At 57.3% G+C, this 19,372-nt stretch overlaps 1 protein-coding gene across 3 annotated transcripts; it reads left to right on the top strand.

The window, feature by feature from the left end:
- Window positions 1–35: 35 nt before the first annotated feature.
- Window positions 36–18,696, top strand: PLCD3 (phospholipase C delta 3). 3 transcript variants are annotated; one of them, XM_014849398.3, is made up of 15 exons: window positions 36–332; window positions 10,062–10,223; window positions 10,323–10,551; window positions 10,888–11,017; window positions 11,979–12,207; window positions 12,520–12,721; window positions 12,891–13,035; window positions 13,742–13,861; window positions 15,003–15,146; window positions 15,286–15,436; window positions 16,315–16,431; window positions 17,016–17,182; window positions 17,437–17,572; window positions 17,680–17,829; window positions 18,041–18,696. In XM_014849398.3, exons 1-15 carry the CDS (start codon window positions 182–184, stop codon window positions 18,127–18,129), a joined length of 2,322 nt encoding a protein of 773 aa, XP_014704884.2. In that variant the 5' UTR covers window positions 36–181; the 3' UTR covers window positions 18,130–18,696. The 3 variants fall into 3 exon arrangements, with proteins under 3 accessions (XP_014704884.2, XP_014704883.2, XP_070339483.1); XM_014849397.3 differs by having other exon boundaries at window positions 37–332; window positions 13,709–13,861; XM_070483382.1 differs by lacking the exon at window positions 36–332 and adding an exon at window positions 3,702–3,774 and having other exon boundaries at window positions 13,709–13,861.
- Window positions 18,697–19,372: the final 676 nt, after the last annotated feature.

Below are 19,372 nucleotides of genomic sequence, written 5' to 3'. Positions count from 1 at the left end.
CCCTGAACCTTGTCCCTCCCTCTCTCCCTCCTCCCGACACCTCCTCTTCCCGACTCCCTCCCGGCGCCGCTAAGTTTCTTCGCTCGGGATCGCGCGCAGAGCTGGGGCCGGGCCCGAGCGGCGCCCCCGCTGCCCTGTCCCCGCGCGCAGACCCCGGGCCCGGCCCCGGCCCCACCGAGCCATGCTGTGCGGCCGCTGGAGGAGCAGCCGCCGCCGGCCCGAGGAGCCCCCGGTGTCGGCCCAGGTCGCAGCGCCGGTCGCGCTCCCGTCCCCGCCAGCGCCCCCGGACGGCGGCACCAAGAGACCCGGACTGCGGGCGCTGAAGAAGATGGGTCAGTGATGGGCAGGGGCCGTTCCGGGGGCGTGGGGAGGTGCGGACAGTCTCCAGAGGCGCAGCCTGGTAGGGCGGGGTGTCCCCGCGAGCTCTTCGTGGGTTTCCCAGGCTGGATGGGGGTGTGGGGAGTATGGCGACAGATGGAATGCCAGCACCGGTCCAGCTGAGGGTCGCATCTGGGGTCACCAGAGATTCCCGGCCGAGCGAGGTGCCCAGGATGGCCGTTGTTTCCCACCGGGGGGAGGCGCCCGCGGGGCGTGCTGGAGCGGGAGTTTGGGCGAGGGGTGTGAATTAGGGTCCCTAAGGACCCGGAGAGCGGAGGGGAAGAGACAGGCTGGGGGTGCCCCTCACCCGCCTCCCCAACACCATGTGCCTTCTAGCGTCTGTAGATGCCTCAGAACAGCCTGGGTGTGAGGGTTGTGGCAGAGGCTGGCCTCTCAGGCCAGGCCTCCAACCCTGAAGCCCCTTTAGGGCCACAAAGCACTGGTAGGACTGGTCTAACTGGTGAGAACACTACCCTTGAAGTCAGAAAGCCAGAGTTTCCATCTCAGATTTGAGGGAGGTCACTGGGGGGAAGGAATGTAGCTGTGGCTCATTAAGCATCTCCCTGAGACATCTCCCAGAGACAGGCCAGCCCTGGGAGGTTCCGCATATGGTGTCATTCAGTCTTCTTCACCTTCCTGAGAGGCAGGTGGGATAATCCCCATTTCACAGATGAGGAAACTGACTCAGAGAAGTCAAGGAATTTGTCTATGAGCACACAGCTAGTAAAGGGCAGAGTGTGGTTGGCATGCAGGCTGTGCTCCATCTCAGACCCTGGCCAAGTGGGACTGACTGGGTGGTTGAGGGGCTTGAATGAATGAGAGGATGTGTCTGTGAGAATATTTTATGAAATGTAAAGTGCCGTGAGACTGCAGTGGTGTACTGGAGCTGCTGCTGGTAGAAAGTTAAGATGGAGACGTGGGGGTGGGGCTCAGGGACAGACAGGCAGGGCTGCCCAGGAGACCTGTGTGAATCTTGGGGCAGAATTCAGAGGTCTTGATTACCACGCTTCTCTTTGCCTCTGCCCCCACACCCTGTTCTTACTTCTACCTCCTCTCACTCATTTGACCTGAAATTACTGAGCACTATATTCTGAGCACCTAGCCTGGCACTCTCCTCACAGGGATGTAAGACATGATCTCTGTCCTACCCTCCACCAATCATGCATGCATTCAACAAACATTTGAGTACCTATGCTCTGCCCTGGGGATTCAGCAACGAACAAGACGGACACAGTCCTGGCCCTTACAGAGCTGAAGCACCAGCAAGGAGGGCAGACAAGGAAGCAGAGAAACTGGACTGTGAAGGGAGAGAGCAAGGGAGATGCCAGGAGCCAGCGAGGACCCCGGCTGCACCCCAGAGCCAGGGGTGGGAGGAGACTGGAGTGAGGCCAAAGGGGAGAGGCAGGTGCGGCCAAACCCTCCAGGCCCCTCCTGGTGAAGTTGTGGACTTTCTCTGGAGGGCAGCAGGGACCCCGCAAAGGCCCCAGGCACAGGAGGCAGGCAGGAGGTGGGCAGAGTAGGGGCAGGTTGGACCAAGGCAGGGGTGCAACAGGGAGAGTGTAGGAGGGAGGCCGAGGAGCCAGTTCGGCAGGCTGTGATGGGAGCAGACTGGGGCAGTATAGCCAAGATGGATTCCAGAACCACCTGGGAGGTAGATTGGGCTGGACTCTGCGGTCGGCAGGATCCAAAAGGCGTCTCTGGTGGGTGGCCATGTCATTCTCTGGGCAGTGGTGTTTGGGGAGAGGAGGAAGGCTGTGGGAGTTGAGGTGTCCCAGAGAGAGCCAAGGGCTAGTGTTGGACCAGAGAAGCCACCCCGGGAGTCACCCGCCACAGGGGTTACGCATTCCTTGGGAGGGCTGAGGGGATGTGCCGGCGCACCTGTCCGCCTCTTCGTTGTGCACACGTTTGCTGAGCCCCGTATGTGTGCCAGGGTGCCGTGCCAGGGTCTGGGGCTACGGAAATGAATAACACAGCACTTTGCCCTCGGGGAGCACACAGTTTAGTAGCAGGTGACACTTGTAGACAAATAATTACAGCTGAGCCCAGGCTGAGTAAGGCCGCACGGCTGCTCCACGCATCCCATCACAGTGACACTATTGGGAACTATGTGGGTGTCATAATGTCATCTGGGCCACCATCCTGCTGAGTGAGTGACTGCCAAGAGAAGAATGCCCCTTCCCCAGGTTGCTCTGCGTCCAGAAACAGGGTGGAGAGGCAACCCAGGTGTCCTGAGGCCCAGCCCCTCAGGCTATCAAGGCCAAGGCCTAGGCCTACCACCCAGGTAGCTGCCCCTCCTGTGTCCTATCACTGCCATGGCCACACCCCTTAGGCTAACAGAGAACAGATTTGATTTCAGTTCAGATCAAGAGACAAGGCAGGGAGTGGCTCAGAGGTCAAGGGCTCAGAGGGGCCCAAGGAAAAGAAAGGGCCTCTAGGGCCATACTGGGGGGAAGAGGGGAAACTGCAGCACCCCGCGTGTGGAGTCATTTGTGGAGCCTGGGGTCCTGCTCCTCTCCTGCCCCTGCCCCCAGGAGGCCAGGGAATGGTTGAGTGAGGGGAGGAGACCGCGGGCACCTGCGGTAGGCCAGGTGGGATCCTGTGTAATCCTGGGCCACCCCTGAGGGTGGTGCTGCACTGTCCTCACATTACAGATGACAGACTCCAGGCTGAGGGTGTGAAGTCCCCAGCTGCAGCGTCTGCTGCCCTGAGAGCCTCATTTTCAGTGATGGCTCTTTATTGCTGGGATTAATGGACACTACGACCCCCTTTATGACACTGTGCAAGCGCTATTCACGTGTTAGCCGTTTAACGCTCACAGTCATATGAGGCGGGTGGCACCATCAGCCTCATTTTGCAAGTGAGGAAACTGAGGTTCCAAGACGTTCAGTAACACTGAGGATTCCAAGCTGGGAAATAGCTGAGAGAGGATTTGCACCCAGGCCGACTGGGCCAGAGTCCAGGCTCATAACACAATCAATGAACCAGGGATTTATGTCTGGGAGGGGCCTGCTACTCCCCTCCCCCATTGGTGGCCCTGCTAGCTTCCAGGGGTGTCCTCACAGAGTTGCCAAAAAAAATACAGGATGCCTAGTTAAATGTGAATTCCAGATAAACAATGAATAATTTGAGACATACTCATATACTAAAATATATTGGTTGTTTATCTGAAATTTGAATTTAACTGGGCATCCTGAATTTTATCAGGCACTCCTGTCTCCCCAGAGCCCCTGTCCTTGCCTGTGCCCCTGGGGCTCCACCCTGCCCCTAAGCCTCCCAGTGAGCAGAGCACTGAGTAGGCAGAATCCCGCTCCCTGGCCTACATGCGCCACCAAGTGCCACAGGCCTAGAGGGCTCTCGGGGCTCCCCGGATGGCCTGCCCAGGATGTCTCCTGCAGGGTGAGTGGAGCTCGCAGGTGGGGGTCTTCAGAGCAGCCCCCCGCCTGGCAGGTGCCTGGCCTAGGGGGTGGGGAGGCCTGGGTAGCCCTCCTGGTTAAGCAGGGGCATGCCAGGCAGGACTAGGGGGCTGGCTCTGTCATGCTTTGTGGGCCCCCCCTCACCTCTCCTCCTTCAAGGGCTCTGGGGAGCCCTCCTACCACCCCTGCTGCGACCTCTGCCCCCAAACAGGTTTCATGCCCGTTCTGGCCCTGCCGAGGAGGGGGCTGTCACCTCATCTCACTGTGTCCAGCCCCGGGCCAGGGGAAACACCGCCTGCTTTCCTGACTTTGTTGATTCTCCAAGGAATGTTATGGACTTTGGCGCTGAGCTCCTCTGGGCTCCAGCCTTGGGTGTGGCAACCAGCTGGGGCAAGGGGGACACGCTCCGTACCTGAGGTGCCGGGGCTGCCTGCTGGCTAGAGGATTCGGGTGGGAAGGTGTTTGAGACCCCTTGCCATTCGTTGTGTATCCCCTCCCAGAGCCTCATGGCCCCAGCCACCAGGAAAAGCTGCTCTTCCTCCCCTCCCCCATTGGCATGAAGCTGTCGCTGCCGCTGTTGCCTGCATGTCTCGCATTCCTGCTGGAGCCCCGCGTGCCCGTCCTGATGTGCGCTGGCTCTCTCTCTCTCTCTCTCTCTCACACACACACACACACACACACACGCACACACCAGCACACACATCCTATGTGCACACACCACCCTACACACACCCTCACTGGAGACCTACCACTCCTTACACACCCTGCCCTCTGCATATTATCCCTCCATCTACATGCCCTGTGACCACATAGCACCTCTCACCCCTCCCTCACCCCCTCACCGGCCTGCTCTGGCCTCTGCCCACCCCTACGCAGCCCCTGCTGTGGGTCCATCCCTGTCCTGGGCCATCCACACTGCTTTCAGCATACACGGTTTGCCCTCGCTGAGCTTCAGTGGCCCATCTGTGAAAACGGTAGGATTTGGGGTCAGAGATGGATGTGGTCTTCCCCGTGGCCCCTTACAGCTTTGCCATTGAGACAGTTTCCTGCCCCCAGCCTTGGCCACTGAGACAGAACTACTCAGGCCCCAGGCCACACAGCCCAAACCGCCCAGGCTGAAGGTGGTAGGTGGGGACCTGTGGGCCTGCCTGTTCCTCACCACCTCCTGGCCCTCCCTGGGGGCTGAGATGAGCAGTCGGCTCAGGGAAGGTGTCTGAGCCCAGCTGGCCCGGAGAGAGGCCCAGCTGGAGGCCAGGGGACCAAGGAGGACAGATGTAGTGGAATATTCTTCCCTCCCAGGGCACTGCCTCGGTTTCCCCCTTTATGATCATTTATTGAGTGCCTGCTGTGGGCCAGGCCCTAAACTGAGTGCCTATGTGCTTAGCTCATTCAAGCTACACACAGCCCTTTGGGGTCAGGCCCCCCAACTCTCAATGCATCCCAGCTCCGCCACTTACCGACTGGGTAACCCTGGAGAAGTCATCTGCTCTGTGCCTCTTTAAGAGCTTTACTGAGAATTAATTCACATACCATACAATTCACCCATTTAAAATGTACAGTGGTTTCTGGCATCATACATTACTAAATTTCTTTAATTGTGGTAAAATAGGTATAACATAAAATTAGCCATTTCAACTATTTTTACGTGGCTAATTCACTGGCATTAATTACATTCACAATGTTGTGCGTTCACAAGGTCGTGTTATCTGTCTCCAGAACTTTTCATCACCCTAAAGAGAAACTCTGTAACCATTAAACAGTAATTCTCCATTCTTCCCTCCTCCAGCCTCTGGTAACCTCTAATCTACTTCCTGTCTCTGATTTTTTTTTAATTGAGATCTAAGTGACATATAATCTGTTTCTAAGAATTTGACTATTCTAGGTTCCTCACATGAATGGAATCCTACAATACTTGTCATTTGGGGTCTGGCTTATTTCACTTAGCATAATGTTGTCAGAGTTCATCCATGTTGTGGCATAGATCCGCTTTCACTCCTTTTTATGGCTGAATAATATTCTGTTGTATGTGTATATACCACGTTTTGCTTATCTATTCATCTGTTGATGGCACTTAGGTTGTTCCCACCTTTTGGCTGTTGTTCATCCTCATTTTTACTGCTATTCCTTCATGATTGCTTCCCCACCCTCTCAGTCGATGTGGCCATGGCACTGGCCCAGCCCAGCTCCAGGCTCAAGGCAGAGAGGATAGATCGAGAACCTGGAAACCTCAGGCAGGCAGCTTGTGCACCTGCTCTGAGCAGGTAGGAATGAGGTCAAGGAAATATCTGTGGGTTTGGGCCTGGCAGGACCTATAGGTGTTCACTGGGGGCTGGCAGAGAGCCAGGCCCCTCTCGGCATCCCTGCCCAGGGCCTGGGCCCTCCTCTTGACCTCACCCCTTACCTGTGTTGGTCCTGCCTTTCCTGTCTGACATCTCAGTCCCCTCACCACCCCAGGGTTCAGAAGCTCAAGCAATGTGGAAATAGAGGTACCCCTGCCCCAGGACTCAGCCCCTGGCCCAGCCCGGCTCTGCACCCTCGTTCTGTTTGGCTTTTCCACTGGGAGTGTGGTTGGGGGACAGCGTAGTCCAAGGGGCGGTGTGACCCAGGGGCCAGTGTCGGTTGAGTGGGCATACTGGAATGTCACCCCTTCACTCCAACAGGCTCCTAGGGGTGAGGGCCAGGAGCAGGTATCCTCTCAATTTGGGACTCTGCCCCAGTGGGGGGCCAGTCGAGTTCAGGCTGCCAGTCTCAATGTCCTGTTTGCAGAAGATTCTGGACAAAGCAGGCCCTCAGTGACTCACCTCCATTTCCGGCCTTAGTCATTCACCAGCCCCCCTCCTTCCCACCCCCTCAACTGTGGGCTTGGCATCAGACAGCTGGCTGGGTTAGGGGAGGTGGCCCCAGCTGCAGAGCCTGGTTGTCATGGGAACGAGGGGTCCCCTTTCCCACAGCTAAGGAGGTGGAGGAGGGGTGGGCTCAGTCGTGGTGGCACTGCAGGATCCCCTGACTGTCCTGCCCCCCACCCCATTGTTTCTTAGGACAGGAGAATCCAGAGGTTGCCTGGATGTGGGGACAGGGGGCTGAGGGGCTGGTGAGTCTCTCAGCCTAGTGTCTGCCACATTCCAGCTCTTTGTCCACCTCCCCTTCCTGGCTAGGGGGTACCAAGTGGGCACTGGCCCTTCCAGAGGGCCACAGTCTAAACCCCAAGAGACCCCTTGGAGCCTTTAGGGCCACGGGCTGGCCCCAAGGGGACCATAGCCTCCTAAGGATTTGTGTTTCTCCTTCTGCCCCTGAGACCCTGATTCTCAGTCGCGGTCGCCCTCAAAGTCACAAGGGAGGTTTCTACACCTACAGACACCCAAGCCCCAAGCTACGCCTGCTGGACAAGAGTCTCTGGGCGTGGGGCTTGCAGCCTCTCCCAGGTGATTCTGATGCACAGCCAGGGCTGAGAAACCTTGACCCGCAAGGCCTCTGCCCTGAACCTGGGCCAGATGGGGCAGGGCTGCGGGTAGAATGCACTTAGTCCCCCAGATGTCTGTCCATCTGCCTCTCCTTCCAGAAAACACTGGCTGCAAGCCTGGCTCTGGGATAAGCACTGAGGTGAGGATATTAGACCTCATCCCTGCCTTCAGGTTTACTAAAGACCCCTGCAATTACAATTTAGAGCGGTGTTTGTTTTAATCCAAGTAAAATGTGCTGTTGGTGGTCAGGAAGGGACAACTCCCATTTGAGGACAAATCAAGGAAGGCTTCCTGGAGGAGATGGTGTTTGAGCTGCTTCTTGAAGGAATCTGGTGTGAGGAAGGGAAGGGAGATGTTACAAAGGCTCCAAGAGAGAGTGAGAGAGGAAGGCCTAGGGATTTAGACTTGATTCCTTAGGTCAGCATTTGTAATTGGTCAAGCAGGGGTCTTGGGGCCACAAAGCCTGAAGCCAAACCTGGTACTGGGGACTTTTTTAAATAAAGGGAGGAAGAAGGACCCACTGTCCTGTTTCCTTTGGCCCACACAATGGTGTTTGGGGGTTTTTTGGTTTCAGTTTGATTTTGTTGCCAACATTGAAGAATCTGGAGGCTTCACATACAAATCCAAATTCCGGTTCTCTGGAAACTCTGGGCCATCATCCACCCCTGGCTACCCCCCTTCTTCCAAAGGGCGTGGACCCTACAGTTTGCCTGGTTTCCACCCTCCTATTGTCCCCTGGCTCATAAACCTTTGGTTCTGACCCCTGCTGAGGGGAACCCAAGCAGGGTGTGTCATCACTAGGATGAACAGTGTCGTGACCAAATGTCAGCTTTTGCAGCAGGTACTACTGTGGTCTCCACTTTATGAATAGAGAACATGAGGCTTAGAGCAGTCACAGGTTAGTGCCACCAAGGCCACGTAACTGGGAAGTGACAGAGTTGGGACTTGACTCCCCAGACCCCAGAATTTAAATTCTGCTGTTTCCACAAATATTTGCAAACTGTCTATCTGATAATGGGCTAATATCCAAAATATATAAAGAACTCCTACAATTCAATAGCAAAAAAACCACAATCTGATTAAAAAATGGGCAGAAGATCTGAATAGACATTTTTCCAAAGAAGAGATACAGATGGCCAGCAGGTACATGAAGAGATGCTCTCCATCATTCATCATCAGGGAAATGCAAATCAAAACCAAAATGAGATATCATCTCATACCTCAGAATGGCAATTATCAAAAAGACTAGAAATAGCAAGCGTTGGCAAGAATGTGGAGAAAAGGGAACTCTTGTGCGCTGTTGGCGGGAATGTAAATTGATGCAGTCACTATGGAAAACAGTATGGAGGCTCCTCAAAAAATTAAAAATAGAACTACCATATGATCCAGCAATTCCACTTCTGGTATTTATCTGAAGAAATGAAAATGCTAACTTGAAAAGATATATGCACCTCCATGTTCACTGCAGCATTATTTACAATAGCGAAGATATGAAAACAACTTAAGTGTCCATCGATGGATGAATGGATAAAGAAGATGCGGTAGAAATATACAGTAGAATACTACTCAGCCCTACAAAAAGATACAATCTTGCCATTTAAACAACATGCGTGGACCTGGAAGGCATGAAGGCATTATGCTGAGTGAAAATAAGTCAGACAAGAAAGATAAATACCATGTGGTCTCTCTTATATGTGGAATCTAAAAATAAATAAATACATTTTTAAAAACCAAGCTCATAGATACAGAGAACAGATTAGTGGTTGCAAGAGGTGGGGGGTGGGGAGTAGGAGAAGTGGGTGAATGGTTTGTGGTTTTTTAGTTTAAATAAATTGAATGAAAATAATAAATAAATTCTGCTCTTTCCTACCTCGCCCTACCCAGGGTGGTGGTAGAGAGGGGAGCGGGAGGAAGACAGAAGCAGGAACAGAGGGGTTCAGTGTGGTGGCCAAGGGCGATGGTGCGGCAGCCTGACCCCCAGGGCTGAAACCTGCATCCACCACTCCCTAGCCATGGAATTCTGGCACGTTCCTGAAACTTCTCTGTGCCTGTGTTCTCGTGAGTTAATTCACGAGCAGGGGCTGGCGTGCAGTGCGTACTCCGTGAGCACTGTGTCTTACTAAGGAAGGCAAACACTGTGACCAGAGCACACACGCAGGCTGGGCGGTTGCACGGGTCTGTGACAGTGGCTGGCAGGGGGTAGTGCCAAATGAGACAGGAGACTGTGCTTTCAGCTGGGCCCCCCCAGGGCACAAGAAGGGCACCTGCAGATCAGCCTCAGGCTGGCCAGGCAGGGCTGGTCCTGGAGTCCTGGGCCTGTGACCCTGGAGCCCGAGTGGCCTTGGCTGTCCTCCCTTGTCTTTGGGAAAGCAGAGGTGAGGAGCTTGGGTTGCAGCAAGAGAGATTTAGGTTAGATAGCAGGACTGTGTTCTTGATGGTCAGGGTTTCACATCAAGAGGAAAGGCTGCTGGTGGCAGATTCTGGGCGTGAAGGCTGGCGTCTGTGACGGAGAGAGTGGCAGACAGGGTGACCTTTAGCAAGGCCTGAGTCCAGGCTCTGCCTGAGGGCCACCAGAGGCGGCTGCTTTGGGGGCGGCCTGCATGAGGCATACCAAGCACAGGCGTGGGGTTGAAAAGCCTCAAGTCAGACTCGGTACTGGGGGCATGTTACAGTAAGGACAGAAAGCGAGGCCTGCGAGGATCTGGAGAAGCTCGGGGAGGGAGGCCGCAGCTCCCAGCTCAGAGGAGCGGGGTGGGGGAGCATCCGGGCGAGGCAGACCCCGCCGTCCCTTGGCTTCCCACCCCTGCAGGCCTGACGGAGGACGAGGACGTGCGCGCCATGCTGCGGGGCTCCCGGTTCCGCAAGATCCGCTCGCGCACGTGGCACAAGGAGCGCCTGTACCGGCTGCAGGAGGACGGCCTGAGCGTGTGGTTCCAGCGGCGCATCCCGCGCGCGCCGTCGCAGCACATCTGTGAGTCAGAGTCGGCCGGGCGCGGGGCGGGCTGGGGACAGTGCCCGAGCCCGGCCCGCCGCCCTGACCGGGCCGCGCGTGTCGCGTCCCTTCCCGCAGTCTTCCTGCAGCACATCGAGGCCGTCCGCGAGGGCCACCAGTCGGAGGGCCTGCGGCGCTTCGGGGGCGCCTTCGCGCCGGCGCGCTGCCTCACCATCGCCTTCAGAGGCCGCCGCAAGAACCTGGACCTGGCGGCGCCCACGGCCGAGGAGGCGCAGCGCTGGGTGCGCGGCCTGGCCAAGCTGCGCGCGCGCCTCGACGCCATGACCCAGCGCGAGCGCCTCGACCAATATCCTGCCCAGGGAGGGGCGGAGGGGGCCCCAGGCGGGAGGGAGGGCTGGCCCTGCCCCTGGAGGACCCCAGGCCAAGGGGAGGCATGACGCCATCCTTACGGGGTCCATAGTCTGAGACAGTGCCTTTTGTCATCAGAACTGAGGGTGGTGATCCCATGGAGGACACGCTGCTGCTGGGCTCGGGGAGCCCACAGGCTGAGGGGAAAGTACAGCCCCTAACTCGGGAGCCCCCAGAGCCAGGGGGTGGTGCCGAACCTGTCAGTTACCTGTCAGTTCCCGGTCAGCTGGGGGCGGGGCCCAGCCCGTCGCTGGTATTTCCTGAGCGCTCACACCTGGATCCACACCTATCTGCACCGGGCAGACTCCGACCAGGACAGTAAGATGAGCTTCAAGGAGATCAAGAGCCTGCTCAGAATGGTCAACGTGGACATGAATGACATGTATGCCTACCGCCTCTTCAAGGTGGGCGCGGGCCACCGCTCTGACCTATGCCCTCCCACGCCATCTGAGTCATCAGCTTGCCTCCCCCCAGCTTTTGTGGAGAGAGTGGCCTCTCCCTGCAGAAAGGCGACATCTGGGCCCAGTTACCCTTTTACCCTCCGCTAGGCCCCTGGGCCAGGATGGGAGTGCCAACCCAGAACTTCTCTCCTCACCTGCAGGCACAGCCCAAGGTTAGGGAGGACTCGGGCCTCCCCACCCCTCCAAAGTAGGCAGTGAAGCTGTTGTTTTCATTTGTCTGAGTCTGGAGGGCACCCTTTGCACAGGTGACCGTGCGTGGCTTGCACATGGGAGCCCAGGCAGGAGTCGGCTCACAGGCACAGGTGCACACCCTCCTCCACACATGACCATGTACCCCCCACGTGTGGGAGCACAGACAGGAGCACACGGGGGTGGGCTCTGCAGCCGTGGCCCAGTCGGAGCACATCGCAGACGCCTGTGTGGATGTTGACTGTGTGGCCAGCCTGTGACACTGAAAGACAGGAGAGCCGTGGCACCTGAGCACCTGAGCCGACAGCTCCATGTGGGCTGCTCCACATGGATCCTCAGTTATCTGCTGCCCACTGGCCCTGAGTGGGGACGTGGGAATGTGAAGATGGTAATGTATACACATGAGGGGGATTATGGCACAGGGGCTCAGTCCTGCCCCAGGGTTACTGTTTTCCCCCAACATCTTGATTCTTGGGGTAGGTCTTAGTATAGAAGGACAGGCAGGGAACCTTAGAGACCATCCTTAGACTCCCAGCCCTGCAATTTACCGGCTGTGTGAGCTTGAGTGAGACCCGGAGCCTCGCTAGCTCTCGGTTTCTCTACTGTGAAATGGGGGACATCCACCCTCCCAGCCATGGTAGATGACAAGTGTGTCAGTGCAGGCCAGCTTTCCCAAGGATCCCCCTCCTCTGAGTTGCTGCCCCCTGCTCTCTAGGAGTGTGACCACTCCAACAACGAGCGGCTGGAGGGGACTGAGATCGAGGAGTTTCTGCGGCGGCTGCTGAAACGTCCGGAGTTGGAGGAGATCTTCTATAAGTACTCGGGCGAGGACCATGTGCTGAGTGCCCCTGAGCTGCGGGAGTTCCTGGAGGACCAGGGCGAGGATGGCGCCACGCTAGCCCACGCTCAGCACCTCATCCAGACCTATGAGCTCAATGAGACAGGTGTGGGTCTGACAGATGGGGCTGGGGTCAATGCCCTGTCTTGGCATCTGGGCTCTGCTATTACTGACTGCGGGTGCCATCTTGGGCAGGTTACCTCTCTTTTTCGAGACTCAGCTGCCACATCTCTAGAATGGGATAGTAACATACCTTCCTCACAGGGTTTGGTTGAAGATTAATTGACATAACTTTTACAGAGTCCAGTCAGTAGACAGGTGCTCATTATTACTCAGTTGAGTGAGCTTTGGGGGCATTTAGGGCTGGACACCGGGGTCCCTCGTTAGGCCTGATGCTTTCTTCTGCCCATCCCTGCAGCCAAGCAGCATGAACTGATGACACTGGATGGCTTCATGATGTACCTGCTGTCACCCAACGGGGCTGCCCTGGACCCAGCCCACATGTGTGTGTTCCAGGACATGGACCATCCCCTTGCCCACTACTTCATCTCCTCCTCCCACAACACCTACCTGACCGACTCTCAGATCGGGGGGCCCAGCAGCACCGAGGCCTATGTTAGGTACTGTAGTGGGGGAGGGTGGGGTGAACACATCTGGGAGTCCAGCTTGGAAGGATATGGGGTTCAACTCCCACTGTGGGCTTCCCAGGGCCTACCTGGCTCAGCCTGTCCATTGCCCTGCTCCATGTCACCCACACGACATCTTGCCCATCATTCTGTCTGTCCACAGGGCCTTTGCCCAGGGATGTCGCTGTGTGGAGCTGGACTGCTGGGAGGGGCCTGGAGGGGAGCCCGTCATCTATCACGGCCACACGCTCACCTCCAAGATCCTATTCCGAGATGTGGTCCAGGCTGTGCGTGACCACGCCTTCACAGTGAGCTTCCGGGACCCCCAGCCCCAGCGCCTTCCCAGTGACCCCCGCTGTCCTTAGTCTTCCCAAAAGAAACCCCTGCCCGGAGAGTCTCTCATTCACCAAGTGCTTCAGGGACACTTGGCCAATGGGGTAGAATAAAGCTGAGATGCTCCTGTCTCCCATCCTCATGTTTAGTAACTGTATTAAAATCACAAAATTTCCAGAAGAAAACTTTGGGAGGAGGGAAGGACATTTTAATCATGACTCCCAAAGAGTAGGCCATTAAAGAGAAGCTCACCATGCTGTCTACGTAAACTTGCAATTTCTGTCAAGCTATACAAATCTTATCACCAACAAATGATGGGCTGGACGGAAAAGTTTGCAGCTTAAAAAGACATGGTCAAAGTCATTAACATATAAAGAGCATTTATGAAAGAAAACCATTCCTACAGCGTCCTCAGCCTCCCAGACAGTCCACCCTTTACCTGCGGCCCCGGTTCTGACCTCTGCCCTCCACATACACACTGGCCCCAATGTGTGTCCCACATCCCATCGACTCAGTCCCCCCAGGGTGGGTTCTACAGAGCCCTGCCTTTGCCTGCCTGTCCTGAAGGGGTTGGGGGCCAGGTGGAGCAGGGGTCCTGGTGGGGGGGAGGGGAGAGTGGCTCCGAGCTGCTGTCCCTCCCCCCAACAGCTGTCCCCATACCCTGTCATCCTGTCCCTTGAGAACCACTGTGGGCTGGAGCAGCAGGCTGCCATGGCCCGCCACCTCCGCACCATCCTGGGGGACATGCTGGTTACACAGGCACTGGACTCCCAGAACCCTGAAGAGCTGCCATCCCCAGAGGTGATGCTCCCAGACCCCCTGCCTGGGTGGGGGAAGGGTCTGACTGAGGTCTTCCATCCACCCCCGCTCATGCCACCTCCCTAGTTCAGGACCCCTCACCTCTCTCTGCCTTAACCTTCCCCTGCTTGTCCGTCCATCTGACATCTGCCACCCATGGTCTTGTCATTCTCCTGCCCTCCATTTTCAACTAGACCCACCTCCACCTTTCACCTGGCATTCAAGGCCTTCCATGACTTGGCTCTGACCTCCCTGCCCACAGGCTCAGCCATCCCCCGCTCTAAGGCCTTGGTTGACACTGTCTTCTCCACCTGGAGTGTCTTTCCCAACTGTCTGCGCTTGCCAGGCGCCACCTCTTAGAATTGTAGCTCCCCTTAAACGACCTCTTCCTGCGCCCTTAAAAACTGCCTCTGCTCTCTGGCTAGAGGTGGTCCTTTCTTCTTTCCTCCCAAACCCCAGAGCGTTTTATCTGCTCCCTCAGGACATTTATCTTTTTCTGCCTCCTTGAGAAAACTCTTTTCCTCATTCCTGTCCCAAATATGCACAGAATGGTGGTTCACCTTTGTGTGTGTGGGGGGGTGATGTGATTTTTTTTTTTATTAGCATGAAAATAACATATATATGGTAAAAAAAAAAAAACAAACGACGAGCTGTACAAAAGTATATACAATGAAAAATGGGTTTTCCTCTACTCAGGCCCACCCCTGTCCTATTTCACAAGAAGTAACCATCTTCAATAGTTTCTTGTGTGTCCTTCCAGAATTTTCCCATGCATGTATACCTATGTACATGGCTGTCTTCTCTTTCAAATGCTACACAAAGAAGATCGTGTGATTACATCTTCTACCCTCGCTTCTTTCGTGGGAGATCTGTTTTGAAGAGGGCTCTTCTTTCGATCCTGAGCTGCTTCATTATTTTAATGGCTGCTGTGTTCCGATGTTTGGAGGGACGTCATTAGCCAGTCACCCGTTGGTGGCCTCATAAGTTCTTTCCCGTTTTTTCCTATTAGAAACATTACTCGTCTTTGTGTCTCCTTGCCTGCTCCCCACCCCTGCCAGCCCTGCACACAATGCTAGTTGAATGACTGACCAGTCGACTGACATAGGGGCAAGAGGGCTTAATCCTTCCATATTGGCGTCTACAGCAGCTGAAGGGCCGGGTCCTGGTGAAGGGGAAGAAGCTTCCAGCTGTTCGGAGTGAGGATGGCCGAATTTTATCTGACCGGGAGGAGGAGGAAGAAGAGGAGGAGGAAGAGGAGGAGGCAGAGGCTGCAGAACAGAGGCGGCTGGTGAGTGGGCCTGGGTGGGCCAGCCGGGCTGGGCAGGGGCTTGATACTACTGTGGACCTTGGGGCGGGTGGGGACCGGAAGGAAGGTAGGAGGCCTAGGGGCTGGAGCCCGCGGACCCCTGCTGATGCCCATTTCCCAGGCCAAGCAGATCTCCCCGGAACTGTCGGCCCTGGCTGTGTACTGCTGTGCCACCCGCCTGCGGAACCTGCGCCCTGCCCCCACCCTGCCCCAGCCCTGCCAGGTCAGCTCCCTCAGCGAGCGCAAGGCCAAGAAGCTCATCCGAGAGGCAGGTAGGAGCCGGGGCATCGGGCGGACATCCCGGGGCAGGAGGGTAGTGCAGGCCTGCAGGCTCCTGGTGGGCGGGACATCCTGAAGTTGGTCTGGAAAGGAGAATGAGAGGCCTTCAGCGGCAGTAAAGAGGTCAGGAGCCCAGAGAGGGGCTCAGGGGCTGAGTGCCCAGCACGGGCCCAGCACCAGGCCAGGCGTGGCTGGAGGGAGGGCGCAGGCTACTGTCTGCCTTCACCACGCTCACAGCCTGGTGGGGGACCAGACAGAGGCATAATTATGGTGTGGGGTGAGCCATCAGGCTATGATGGGGGCTGGGGAAGTCCCACGGAAGGGTGAGATCGGGGAAGGATTCCTGAGCAGGGAAGACACCTGACAGCAGCCAGGGGAAGAGGGGAAGGGATTTCCAGACAGGAGGAGCAGGCTGACAAAAGCCTGGAGGCGAGACCTACAGGAAGGCTTCCCGGAACCACAGCCTGGCTGGAGGAGTGGGTGTGGGAGGAGTGCTGGCAGATGGAGGATGTCAGCCAGGTGTTGGACGCACTGAGTCAGGAATGTGGGGATTTGGGGCTGGGATGCAGTGCCAGGCTGCGGGAAGGGGTCCCTGCCCCTCTCTGGACTTCGGCAACCTACTCGTGAGGTCCCGTGTCCCGCCCCGGCATCCCAGCCCTGGCCCCTCCCCCATGCCCCCGCCCCCATGCCAGCCCCCACCCCTGGGTCAGAGAGAAGAGGAGCTGGGCCAGGGGAGCTAGAGATGGGGGAGTTCAGCCCATGTTCCTAGTTTGTCCCTGGAGTTGGGGGTGGGGAGGTTACAGGCGCTGGCGCTGGGTGAGGGACACACCCGCTGGCCGTCACAGCCCCGCCCTAACTCCGCCCTTCCTAGGGAATAGCTTCGTCAGGCACAATGCCCGCCAGCTGACCCGTGTCTACCCGCTGGGGCTGCGGATGAACTCGGCCAACTACAGCCCCCAGGAGATGTGGAACTCGGGCTGTCAGCTGGGTGAGTTGGGGTGCAGCAGGAGCAGGGATGGGCAGGGTGCCGCTTTCTGGGGTGGCCTCTGGGGAGCCATGGGAGGCCCCAGCAGTGATGAGTGTAAAAGTCTCACATTTTTTATGAAGGCAGAAATTAAAAACCTCCACTCCCATGTGTCCCTCTGACACACGTACACACACACACACCTGGCAGTCCCACTAAGTCAACGCTGACGAGGGTGGATTCTGGAGGGACGTTGAGCTGTGCCAAAGGAGGGGAGTATGGTCCCCTTGGGGGTAGGTATGGAAAACCCAGGCTTCCTTGGGCCCCGGCTCTGGCCCAGGCCTAGGCCCAGCCCCACCCTCTAGCCTGGAGGGATACCAGGAATAAGTACAAGTGACAGTAGGGGCTGGGTCCCCTGGCTGCACCCCTCAAGCCATGGTGGGGGTGGGGCAGCACTCCCCAGACAGTAGGACCCTGGGCCCTCTGTAGAGAGGAACTGAGCCCTGTCCCCACAGGTCTGTCTGTGGGGGAGGCAATGAGGCCCCTGAAACCAAGCAGTGAGGAGAGGGCCAGTAAGAGCCTCTGCCCTGACCCTGCTGTGTCCACAGTGGCCCTGAACTTCCAGACGCCAGGTTATGAGATGGACCTCAATGCTGGGCGCTTCCTCATCAACGGACAGTGTGGCTACGTCCTGAAACCTGCCTGCCTGCGGCAGCCTGACACAACCTTTGACCCTGAGTGTCCTGGACCCCCCAGAACTACGCTCACCATCCAGGTCAGCAGCCTGGACCGAGCCCTACCCTGGGGTCAGAGCTAGTTCTGGAGAGGTCCTGATCTGCAGGGTGCCAGCCTCAAGTGGAGGAAGACAGCAGAGGCCTGGGGACGGCTTGGTGTGAGGGTACTCTGAGTCCCGTGCAGGGAGGGTCAGTGGGAGTGGCCAGGCCAAGGGGCCGCCTACCTGGCAGAGGGGCAGGGCAGGCATGGGCCCTGGAAGGGACCACAGTGAAGCTCCCCTTCGTCCCCCCACAGGTGCTGACTGCACAGCAGCTGCCCAAGCTGAATGCCGAGAAGCCAAACTCCATCGTGGACCCCCTGGTACGCGTGGAGATCCATGGCGTGCCTGCAGACTGTGCTCGAAAGGAGACCAACTACGTGCTCAACAACGGTGGGTGGCCCTGCTAGTGGGAGTGAAGCAGGGCAGACACAGAGAAGGGAGGGAGGTGCAGGCGGGCCTGGGGGCCAGCTGGTCTGACTGCCATGCCTGTGTCCTAGGCTTCAACCCCCGCTGGGGGCAGACCCTGCAGTTCCAGCTGCGGGCTCCGGAGCTGGTGCTGGTCCGGTTCGTGGTAGAAGATTATGACACCACCTCCCCCAATGATTTTGTGGGCCAGTTTACGCTGCCTCTCAACAGCCTGAAGCAAGGTTGGTGGGTTGGGGGGGATGGAAAGGGATGGGGGTCCAGGCCTCCAAGACCCTGTTCACCTGGGCTGCGAATTTCCTTTGAGAGCCTGCCCTGAGCCAGGCCCGAGTGGGGGCCCAGCCCCTAGCGTTGGGATGTGCTCTGCGCCCCACTCGGCCCTGGTCCTGTAGGACGGTGGGCAGAGAACCTGACACATGGCTACTCTCCCCACAGGGTACCGCCACATCCACCTGCTTTCCAAGGATGGGGCCTCACTGTCCCCAGCCACGCTCTTCGTCCATATCCGCATCCAGTGCTCCTGAGGGCCCAAGTGACCCACTCTGGGCAGAGACCCTCTCCTCCTCTGGAGTGGAGGGGCGGTGGGAGTGCCAGCCCCTCCAGCCTGCCCACTTTGCCTGCTCTCCAGACTCTGGTCTCAACTGGGTGAAGGTGGCCTCGGCCCCTCCTGAAAACAGGCGGTTGATCTTTTCCCTGCCATTGCCTCCAGCTCCTGGGGTCCTCGGCCCACCCCTCATCATGGCTTATGAAGAGCCAGGCCTGTTGCTGCCAGGAGACTTGAGGGGCAGGACACGTGAGCCCTCACAGCAGGGCCATCCCAGCCTCTTTCCCCACAGGAGTCCATCTCCCTTTGCTCCCCCCAGGCATTAGTCATCCCCCAAGGCCCTCCTACCCCCGAGGCTTTTCTGGCCTCCTCCCTCCCGCTCTTGAACCTGAGCTTGCCTCTCTTCTTAAAGCAAGAAGCGAGAGCTGAGGCTTGGAGCCCTGAGAAACCTAGGAGGAGGTTTTTAACTTGTGTCAGAGAAGAGCCGTGGAGAGGGCAGGAGAACAAGACTATCTGTTTTAAAAAATAAAGAAGCAAGTTTATTTAACCACTGCCACCCCCAGAGCACCTGTGAAGCCAGGCCACACCCACAGGCCCACGAGGAGGGATGGGGACAGAGGGAGTCTCTTGGGCCTCTTCACCCAGCAGGGCTTGAATTTGTCTAAGACAGCCAGCGGGTGCCAGAGGAGATGCCACAGCCCAAGATAGCTCTGACTTAAAGCTGCTGCCAGTATCAGGACTGTGGGGGCACCAATTCACAAGGCCACCCCACCACCACCAGCACACCACAGACACACACACACACACACACCCCACCACCACCACAGACACACACACACACACACACACACACACACACACACGGGCCTTGAATGGGAAGGGGGCAGGTGGGTGGGCTTCTGCCATGGCAGAACTGTTATGGCCCTAAAGGGAGTGGGACAGGACTCTGAGGGACCTCAGACAGACCCCTACCTTCCAGGCTGAGCTGGGTTCAAGGCCCCTGTATGCTCGGTAGACAAAGCCCAGAGACCTGGGGCTCTCCTTCCACCAGCCAATCAGCCTTTTAGACGCAGACCTGGAAAGCAGCAGGCTGCTCGAGCTGCCTCCAGAGATGCTAGGAGCGTGCGGAGACACTGGATGACAGGATCCAGAGAAAACCTGTCAGAAAGCTGTCTTTCTGGGGTAAAGTGGAGCCCTGGCATTTGGGGTTCCATCAGGCAACC

This window comes from Equus asinus, chromosome 13 (assembly GCF_041296235.1).
Source record: "Equus asinus isolate D_3611 breed Donkey chromosome 13, EquAss-T2T_v2, whole genome shotgun sequence".
Taxonomy (NCBI): Eukaryota; Metazoa; Chordata; class Mammalia; order Perissodactyla; family Equidae; genus Equus; species Equus asinus.
This window is presented reverse-complemented; position numbering and strand designations above follow the sequence as displayed.